Source organism: Telopea speciosissima, chromosome 6 (assembly GCF_018873765.1).
Source record: "Telopea speciosissima isolate NSW1024214 ecotype Mountain lineage chromosome 6, Tspe_v1, whole genome shotgun sequence".
NCBI classification, from domain to species: Eukaryota; Viridiplantae; Streptophyta; class Magnoliopsida; order Proteales; family Proteaceae; genus Telopea; species Telopea speciosissima.
This window is the reverse complement of record NC_057921.1, coordinates 28,475,726-28,486,544: the sequence shown is the minus strand read 5'-3', so window position 1 is coordinate 28,486,544 and position 10,819 is coordinate 28,475,726. Positions and strand designations below refer to the sequence as shown.

Sequence of the window (10,819 nt, the reverse complement as noted above, 5' to 3'; positions counted from 1 at the left end):
CATCTAGTAACTTTTGCGCCTGGAGGGCGAATAAGGTTATCCTTCTGGGTTTCCTTTTTGGTTCACTATGATAGGTGAAAACTGACCCATCGTCCAACTTGAATACTATCTTCTTGTCCGCAAACATGACATTTGCATCATAGGCGGTGAGCCAATCTATGCCTAATATCACGTCGAAATCCTTCATATCGAACTTTATTAGCCGTGCGGTTAAATTTTTTCCACAAATCTCTATCTAACAAGGATCATAGACCTCCTTCAAACTCATGACACTACCTGTCGGTGTGCTGACTACTAAATCATGTCCGACTTCTCTCGGTTGATCCTCCATCCAACTCGCAAAGGTGGTAGAAATAAAAGAGTGGGAAGCGCCCGAGTTGAATAGTACTTGTGCAGGAATGGTTGAGACACTCAGGGTACCTAGGGTTAGTATATAATTTAGGTTACATATATAGACCAGTTATTCCCTACAACTTAGTAGTATTCAGTGGACTTACCTGTCATTACATCGGGGTTTGCCTCAGCTTCCTCGTTTGTCAGCGCAAACACCTTTCCTCGCGTTCGATTGTCCCATGGCTGAAAAGGTCTAGCATAGGGCTAGTTTGGCGAGTTATTTCTGTACCCACGTAGTCTGCATTCTTTGTCCATGTGCCCTTCCTTGTTGCACACGTAATACTTATAGGGTGGAACAGCTGGTGTTGAGGCTTGGCTCACCAGACTTGTGGCTGGTCGAGCTGGCGTAGCTGCTATTATCGCTTGACTCGTAGCCAGTTGAGTAGGTCGATTAAAAGTGGGGCAGAAAGGGTTTTGACCCACGTTTGGCCTGCGGTACAAAATCGGATTGGGGTTTGAACTGGCTCCACGAAAAACTTTGTTTGGCCAACCAAAGGTCTGAAAATTACTTGGCCTTTTGCCCAACCTGGGCTACATCATAGCTTTCTCTTTCTCTTTAAATCTATCCTCCATAGTCTTTGCCTTGTCGACCATCTGAGCATAGTCCCAGATGTCCATAACTGATAGAACTGATCCAATCTCAGGTTTAAGCCCCTTCTCGAACTTCTTTATCTTGCTAACTTCCCCCTTCAGGTGCTCTGGAGCAAAATGGTACAGATCTTCAAACCTTTGTTGATAATCCAACATTGACTTGGTCCCTTGTACCAGTGCAGAGAACTCAGCTTCTTTCCTATCCCTAAAGCTCTCCAGGAAGTAGTTCTTGAAGAAGACTTCTTTAAATTGCTCCCACGTGGGATTCGGATGAGCAGTTTCAAGATTTGGCTTAGTAGCCTTCCACCAGGCTTCAGCCTCATTCTGTAGCTGATAACCCGCACATATCAGCTTTTGCGCATTTGTGCACTCGAGCACATCAAATACCTTCTCTGAGGCTCTAATCCACCGTTCTGACTGCATTGCCTAGGAATTCAGTCTAGAAAACACAGGTGGTTGGAGTTTCTTGAATCTCTCCATCACCTTAGCGGTAGAGTTTTTTGCTAAGTGTTGAGGCACAGGTGGTGGGAAAAGTATGGGCCGGTTAGGTGGTGGAGATGGTGCTGCACACTTATGCATCATGGTCGTAAACTGCGTAAACATTTGGCCCAGCAATTCTTGTTGTTATTGCATGGTCCACATCATAGTAGTCATGAAAACATTTACCTCACTGACTTCCATACCCGGCTGAGGTGCTGCAGCAGTGGCTTGAGCAGCCACTGGTGCCCCCGATGAAGCAGCCGTTGCTTTAGAATTTTTGGCCTCGGTTCCATTTGGCAGTTCAACCTCGGTATAATGCGAGGGCATTTTCCGCGAGGGCATTTTCCTTGACGACCACCTTGAGAACTTCTTGTGTTGACCATGGTTGCTCTTCTGAAAAGAGCAACATGTTCAATAATCCAACACTCCTTATCGAGGTCAACAATAACTCCTAGTCAATACGTGTACATACCTAGTCCATAGTTCTAGTGAATTCATGTAGCCGTACCAGCAAGGTGTGTTATTATATATGTTTTTCTTTTGTTTATTATAAAGTGCTTCCTTTACTTGTGTTTTGTTCATGAATATTTTATGCAGTGATAAGCTATGCATGACACTATATAATAGATTTTAAATTTTTAACCAAAAATCTTTTAAATATGTACCTGAGCCTAACAGGCAAGCAGTTCCAGCTTCTTTTCAGTCATGAATGCCATCATATGCAGGTACTCTATGTCAGCTTTAACCTCCTCGGCTAAGAATAGATAGAGGGCTCGTCCCTCTGGTCCGCTATTGTCTGTAAGGGTTAGGAAGAAATCCAACCAGTTCTCGGCTCAGGGTAGTACTTGTTGTATCCGACTTAGTCTCTCTCTTAGTTGCCTAATATAGATCATGTTGCTGGGGTCACCAGGCTTGAATGAGGTAGTAAGGTCCTGTCATGAAGAGGTTCTAAGCATCAAGTTACTATGAATACTTAATTAAAAGAATTAAGTACAAGCCTACCAGAATTTTAAGTGCTATATTCAAAGAATATAAATGGGTTGGCTCGAGGTACTTTAACATCTATGGGGTTCAACTTGACTGGACAGCCTATTGAATCCTATTCTTGGCTGAACTAGGCTGTGGGTATGGTAAGATTTATGCTCTCTAAACCTCATAGATACGTATTACAACATACTTACATATCTATGTTCAAGTTTGCATAGCATCACTCCACTCGGTTCATACACGCACAGCACTAGGCACATATTATTAAATATTTATGTACATACTACATACGTATAGGCATAGGCATATTTATTTATCATTCTTTATTTAAATACGAAGAAAAAAATTCCTAGAATCCCTATGTGTCTCATTTTCACTTTATTAACACACAAGCATTGCCTTATCTCTCCATAGGTATGTTATTAGCTAAATATTTAAACTTAAATTTTTATTATTATTTTATTATTTTCTTTATATGCATATTTTGTAAAAATTTATGTTTTTGAGTTTATTAAACCATTTCTAGGAAAAACTTACCATTTTATAAGCTTTTATGCAAAACAGCAAAAATTTCATTCTCTGGGCAATGTCTCTGGGCGTTGTATGCATCACCCAGTGCTATTGCCTAGAGAATCGGGGTCCAGCTATAACAGTCCAAGACCTCACATTTTCATGTCATTTCTCCTCTAGAGCTTCCCAAACACCTAGGGCAAAGCTCCAAAGTCTTGTGTGACCATTTCCCCACCATATCCTTGCACTTTCTCGGGTTCCCCGCAATCCTACGTGACTTTGGGTAAGATTCTTTAACTTTTCTCCTTACTTTAGGCCATTTTCCATATCTTTTTTCTTTGACTAGGGTTTTTACTAACTTTTCTTGCCCTAACTACTTTTATTCCTTCCTTTTCTGCAGCCCCATGTCTACTAATCACAGAACGGAAAGGAAATCCGTAGCACGTAAGAGGCTACGGTCCAAGAGTGAGCATTCCTCTTCTTCCTCTGTGCCACCTACCTCACCGAGGGAGGATTCATCATCAGAGGAGCTGGATTTCGATTGGTTCATATTTTCTAGGTATGAGCACTCTAAGGATTGGGACAAATTTAGGTCCCTGAAGATTGTGAATGGGAGGATGGTACAGGTGGATGACTTCCACCAGTACAACTTGTATACTAGGTTCAACATCCTAGGTTGGGCATCTATGCTGTCTCCCATAGAGCCATGTTATCCTAACTTGGTTCGTTACTTTTACTGCAACCTTGTAGCATCTGGGGTATAGGAGTTTGGGTTAGAGAGCAGAGTTAAGGGGGTGGATATTAGACTGACCACTGCCACCTTAGCAGGGATCCTAGGGCTGCCTAACACAGGCGTGACGTGCTATTATAAGCCCAGGATTGATATTTCAGACATGTTTTCCTTGCAGACCAGGAGGAGGGTCTTCAAGGCATTGATGGGTTCAGAGAGTACTCCTAGGTCTGAGGCTTCCTATAAGCCTAGTGCTCGAATCATCCGTAGATGTGTTTCATACAACATCTACCCAAAGGACGGGAACAGAGGCAGTATTTCTATGTTGAGGGCCTACATTACACATTGCCTACTGGGAGCAGGTAAGGGTAGTCCAATTATGAATCTCCCGTATTTACTACTTCAGGCTATGTTGTATCATGCCCAAAACCCTTCTAATGGGAACCTTCCATATGGGGAGCTCCTAACTTTGGTCTACAGACACTTTAAGGTTCCTTCAGGCGGCGAGTACATGGAGAGGGATAGGTCTAGACCCATCAACAAGACCTCGGTCCTAAAGATGAAGGTGCTAGGAGAGCCAGGGAGTGATCCAAACGAGGGAGATCAGGTGGAGCAGGGAAATGAGTAGGGAGAGATGCAGGGAGATGAGGGAGAGATGCAAGGAGAGGAGCAAGGAGAGGAGGATGACTTTGAGGGGGTTGGTGCATAGTTTACTGATTTTCCCCCATCGAGGCGACCGGTGCCACTAGCTCACATGTGCCAAAGTCGTTTGAGTGCTCGCAGATGATGTCTCAGTTCCAGGGCCTCAGCACCCAGCTCACCGAGTTGTCTACGAGGATGAATCTGGGCTTCTCGTCCCTTGAGGGCAGAGTGGGATCAGTGGAGCGACGCTTGGACTTTTGGGATACATTCTATCGCGTCGACTCACGGCATTCACAGCCTCCACCAGGTGATTTAACTCCGCCAGAGTAGTACTCCAGCCAGCTTTCACATGTTCAGCCTATCTTGACATTATGCAGTTCTGACTTTTATCTCATCTTTTTTTTTTTTTTTTTTGATAGCTTATGTATTTTTCCTTTTTTTTTTTAATCAGCATATGTAAATTGAAAGTAGTACTTTCAATCAAACTCTTTATAGTGGTTCGGCCACAGTTATCTTAATGAAATGTAATTATGCATCTTGTCTTTTAATTACATCTACCTCCCCTGTAGCTTTTACTTTAAGACATGTTTTAATGTTGGTAGCTTATTATTCCTATTCTGCATCCCGTGAATGTAAGAAGAGCCTCAGGCTCTGATACCAAGCTCTATCACACCCCAAACCACCCACTGGGAGGATTAGGTAGGTGACCCGAATTGCATAACGGCAATCCGTCAAATCCCACAGATCTAGAAGCAGTTAGTACATTCACGGACTCACATTCGTAACATTACCACAAGTAAGATTAGAGTGTTGCAGGTAATCTACAATTATAACAAAGAAAGAGGAAGCGTAACGATATAGGAAATGATTGTGATATATATACATATGTAAGTTTGTTGCATTCCTCAATACAACCCACAAACAGAAAAGTGAAAGCTGACATATACATAAGCGGAAATAAAAATACATCTATACAAGGTGAGACAACTCAACCCCAAAAGGAAAGGAAAAAGCTAAACAAGAAACAGGAACGGGGATAAACTCCTAACAACATAAAGAAGGAGTCCCCAAGATAAAAAGCATGAAGAGCGTCCCTCACTGGTCTTCATCAATAACTATCGAGAACGCTTGCATCATCGGCATGACCTCCATTGGGGTCCATACCAATATCATCATAACCACAAGGGCTCTCCTCCTCGAAATGAGCCTCCTTGCCACAGTGGCATCTTTCTGCACAATCAACTAGAAAGAAAAACATATATAACATAGTGTGAGCCCCACTGAGCCTGTGAGTAAAACATTTCATCATGCATGCATATGTAACCACAATCCACATGATCCTACATGATATACAAGTCCAGATTATTTAATTAGCCACCTAACAATACAGCTAAGGCAAGTTAGTGCTACTACAATCTCCAATACATTTATCACTGGTGTGGGTTTGGTTACCCCTTCCCACGATACACCCATTGAGTTGTCGGAGAGAACCAGCCGGCTTCAGCATCTCGCTACCCAGGTCACCCCGACCGGTCCTCTAGATTAAACTTATGAGGTAACCGACTCAATAATAATTTCACCTTTCGGTGCTTCCCGACATGTAATTCAAGGATAAACTTTGTTGGGCATATAGCCATGATTCACCTATTGGTGCTACCCAAGCATGTTGCTGGAGGCTTCCTGGCATAATTGCCCTAGGGCATCCCAGCATATAGTCGAGGCTTCCCGGCGTAAACTCCTAAGGTTTTACGGTAGTCCTCACAACCATCCAACACCTTAACCCTTGTTGGCAAGGGTGCGTAGCACGGGTGATGAATCTCTAACCCTAAGTCTAAATGGCATCGTATGAGTCAGGCGGTGTGAACCGAATCCCATAATATGGGCTACCACAGGCCTCATTTCCAAGCAGGCTATGGCATCTCGTCTAACATTCACAGTCATCATAATATTTCCACAGAGTTGATCAACAGTCATACGATGTGTAAAGAATTTATGAAATTTAATTGAATTAAGTAACACAACATTATAACCAAAGAATTTAATTGCTGGCATAAAAATATTGTTACACATATATACACGATAATATTTCACTCACCTGGGTCTGGTTCTATAAACTCAGTTGTAGTTTCAATTCCGGCTGTAGTCTGGCTGTAGGCCTAGAGCGCGGGATCAAACCTTAAGTATGAATAAAAAATAAGTCTATTTTAAACTATTTTTGGATATCCTAGGGTTGATCTAAGCTCACTGGGTTGACTCGGTGTACAGTTGGTAATCATTTGGAATTCTCTTGGCCTTGCACTGGGCCTTAGGCCTATGTCCCAATGCATCATCTAGAGATTGTGGCCTAGGGGCAGAATGGTCATTTTTCACCATAGTTCATGCTTCTAGGTTATAATAGCTTCACAACACTGTCCCCAATTTGGAATTCTCTTGGCCTTGCATTGGGCCTTAGGCCTATGTCCCGATGCATCATCCAGGGATTGTGGCCTAGGGGCAGAATGGTCATTTTCTATCATAGTTCATGCTTCTAGGTTATAATAGCTTCATAGCACTGTCCCCAATTTTGTAGTGTTGTAGGACCATCACAGATAGGGTTTCCCAGCCTTGCAGGGCCCACTTGGGTACCCAAGGTATGCATACATGTGGACAGATGTGGGGAGGGGTATTTTGGTCATTTACTACCTCCCTACACTGTTTATGGTCCAAAGGTAAAGATCCCCAAAGCAAAACAGAAAAATTGACACTTTGACACTTCTACATCGCCCAGTGCTTGTTTAGAACGTGAACAGGCTGAGATTCCTAGGTTTTGCACCATGGGTAGTGCCATTATCATCCCTCCATGCATGTTAGGTCATCATGGACCCCTAGGGCTATTCTTTGCATTGAGCTTTATGGATTTTCAGCTGGGCCCACCACTTGGCTGCCAGGAGCTGCCCAGACAGCCTAGTGAACCAATTGTAGCTTCAGCAGCAAACCAAGGATTTGGCTGCATGCAAGGGTTGTTTCATATGTAACACAATAATCTAAGGCTGTTACAACTCAGGGCTAGGTTGCATGCAGCCAAGACACATAGATCTGAGCCTAGACTGCCTGTTCTTGGTGTAAACAGTGCAGTGCAGTCTAGGTTTCAGTCTCAGGAGTAGAACAGTAGCAAAAACACCATAAAAACCTCAGATCCTTCATACATCATGTTTGCATGTTGGATCTAAGATGGTCCATGGCAGCCCCCAGCTGTTCTGGGCTGCCAATGGCCAGAAATACATCATAAACACCATAGATATAAGGAGATCAGTAGTAAACCAGCAAGGCAGCAAGTAGGGGCATGGCTTTTATACCTGAACTAGTCTAAGGAGCCAGCTGGAGCTCGAGTTTGGAGGGAGGGACAACTCTTCCTTCTCTTTTCCTTTTTCTTCTCCTTACTTTCTCTTCTCTCCTTCTCTTTTATCTGTTTTCTTTCTTCTCCTTCTCTCCACGATTTCAATAGTAACCAAAGCTCTAAAATGAGCCTAAGGCCCCCTATTTATAGGCCAGCCTCTCACTGAGGCCTGTTTGCTTGCCTAAGTCCCTTTTGAGAAGAATGTGTTTTTGACTGAATTCTTAGTCATTCTGGATACTTAAGTGGGGTCCACAGGGATCCAGGGGTATGAGGTGGTCCCCCAGACTCCCCTCAACCTATGGAGGGTACCCATGTCCAATATGGGTGGTCCCCACACATCTGATCATTAAAATATTGCATTTTTCCACTCTAGGCGATGTCTCTGGGTGATGTCTGCATCGCCTAGAGATTTCAGCAAGGTTGATTCTTCATGAGCTTGCATAGGGGTTTGACCTAGGGCTAGGGCCTTGCACCCACATGCCACTCAAGGCATTTGCACCTATTTTCATGTGTGGGACCCACATTCATGGAGAGGAGAGAGAATACCTGGAGTCCAGGCAGTACATTATGCTGTGGGATGTGCAATTGCAGGGATCAGTAATCCATCTTTTGACAGGTATGTAGGAGGACATCCTTGGGGTTTCTCCATCAAATTCAACCACTGAAGTGATACTCCACAGTGTGCTTGGATGCCATGTCAAGGGTTCCTGTCCTTCAATCAAAATTCCAGTCAGTCAGGGGCAGGTTTGACATAACTATTCATACTGTCATTTCTCTTATAGTTTCTAATGGGTGGCCCATTCGGCAACTTGATGTTTAAAATGCTTTCCTTCATGGAGAGTTATCTGAGGAAGTATACATGGTATAACCACCAGGTTTTGAGGATAAAGCCAGCCTAATCATGTTTGTCGTCTCCATCGATCTCTTTACGGTCTTAAACAGGCCCCACAGGCTTTGTTTCACAGATTGACCAGGTTTCTACTTGCATATGACTTCATTGCTTCCAGGACTGACACTTCTCTCTTTATCTATCGTCAGGGCACCACTATTCATTATGCTTTGATCTATGTTGATTATATACTTATTATAGGGAATTCGACAATACAGGTTACCCGTTTACTCCATGGTCTAGCTACTGAGTTTTCTATTAAAGACCTTGGATCACTACATATCTTCTTCGACATTGAGGCTATGCCTCATCACAATGGTCTTCTCCTCACTTAGACTCGACATATCACAGATCTATTCTAGCGTTCAGGGATGTCTGATTGTAAGGCCATTCTCACTCCTATGGCCACCATTGTTAAATCCTCCACCATAGGGGGTGTTCCATTCTCTGATGTGAGTCACTATCGCCCTATAGTTGGTGCCTTACAGTATGTTACACTCATAAGACCTGATGTTGCATTTTGTATTAATCGTGCTTGTCAAGCTATGCATTCTCCTATTGAAGAGGATTGGACTCTGGTCAAGCAAATCCTGTGCTACTTGAAGGGCACCAGTTCCCATGGCCTATTCTTTGAACATTCCCCCAACTTCACTCTCCAGGCGTTTAATGATGCCGATTGGGCTAGGAGCAGCTCTGATCGCCATTCTACAGGTGGTTATGCAATCTTCTTAGGGCCGAACCTAATCTCCTGGCAATCTCGCAAGCAGAAGACCATTTCTCGCTCTTCCACTGAGTCCTAATACAAGGCACTGGCTGATGCGGTAGCCGAGTTCATTTGGCTCCAATCGCTATTTAAAGAACTTGGTATCTCCCAACCTAGCCCTCCCATTTTATGGTGTGATAATATTGGTGCTACATATCTATCTGCCAATCCAGTTTTTCATGCACGCACCAAGCATGTCGAGATCGACTTTCACTTTGTTCGGGAATGGGTCGCCCAAAAGCAACTTCAAGTTTAGTTCATCTCCACCACTAACCAAATTGCAGACACATTGACCAAACCTCTTTCGACAAGACGATTCTAGTTCTTACGGGACAAGCTAAAGATCTATTGCTCGGACTCTTCATCTTGAGGGGGTGTATTGACCAATATAACCTTCTCTCTTCATGAAACGCTATATTGACTTTTCCATATTATCTCAATCTCCTTCACTAAGCTTTCCTATATTATGTAGATCTCTTTCTATTGTAACCCATGTGTGATAAGGAAACTAATTCTATTATCACATGTGGGATTCTTTTCTTTCTATTGTAACCCATGTGTGATAAGGAAACTAATTCTATTATCACATGTGGGATTCTTTTCTTTCTATTGTAACCCATGTGTGATAAGGAAGCTAATTCTATTATCATATGGGAGATTCTAACTCTTGTATCCTATATATATATATTCATGTAACCGATTCACCCCAAGTAATGCAATATACAATTACAATCCCAATTGTTAACAAGACCCAACAATTGAGAGAAAGTAATTTCCTTGGTAAAGATTTACAGGAAGATTAGGGAAAGCAACCCACACATGAACAACAAGAGATTCTGTTCCAGATTTAAAATCCCTCGTCCACTTGAAGAATCTGAATAAAAAACCCTGAATGAATTGCTTTTCTCTACCACATTTGAGATGCTCCTACCAAATCTAAAAAAAATAAAACAAAATTAATTAAATTAAAAGCTTAACATAATGCATGATGATGATACTGAATAAAAAAAATTAAATTCCTTAAGCATGGAAGATTTAGAGAGGTAGAGAATGAGAATAAAAATAAAAAGAGTGGATAATTAAAGTCCTACTAGAATGGAGGGAATACAGGGGATGAGAGTGACATTAAAATAAAAATAATGGAAGAACTAAGAGATTAAGAAGAAGAAAATAAAAATAAAAACTTTGAACCAATACTCCCTTCTACTAAACTTGTAATTGTATGAATTGATTAGGCATTGAATGGATGTACTTGATGAAGCTTGAAAAACTTGAATGAACCTTGCATGGCTTTCTCTTCCAACTCTCTAAATCTTCTCACTAGAATTAGAAACTTAGACTAGAAAGCTTTAAAACTAAAACTAGAATTAAGAGATTACTGTTAGGGAAGTGCACATGGCCCTTTACACCCCAAGTCATCCTCATGAGGGTGTAGGCATTTTGATGATAACAAATAAG

General features: G+C 42.3%; 1 protein-coding gene across 1 annotated transcript; it reads left to right on the top strand.

The window, feature by feature from the left end:
• Positions 1-8,969: 8,969 nt before the first annotated feature.
• LOC122665593 (uncharacterized mitochondrial protein AtMg00810-like) lies at positions 8,970-9,398 on the top strand. Its single transcript, XM_043861748.1, has one exon. The coding sequence runs from the start codon at positions 8,970-8,972 to the stop codon at positions 9,396-9,398; it is 429 nt and encodes a 142-aa protein (XP_043717683.1).
• The last annotated feature ends 1,421 nt before the right edge of the window (positions 9,399-10,819 follow it).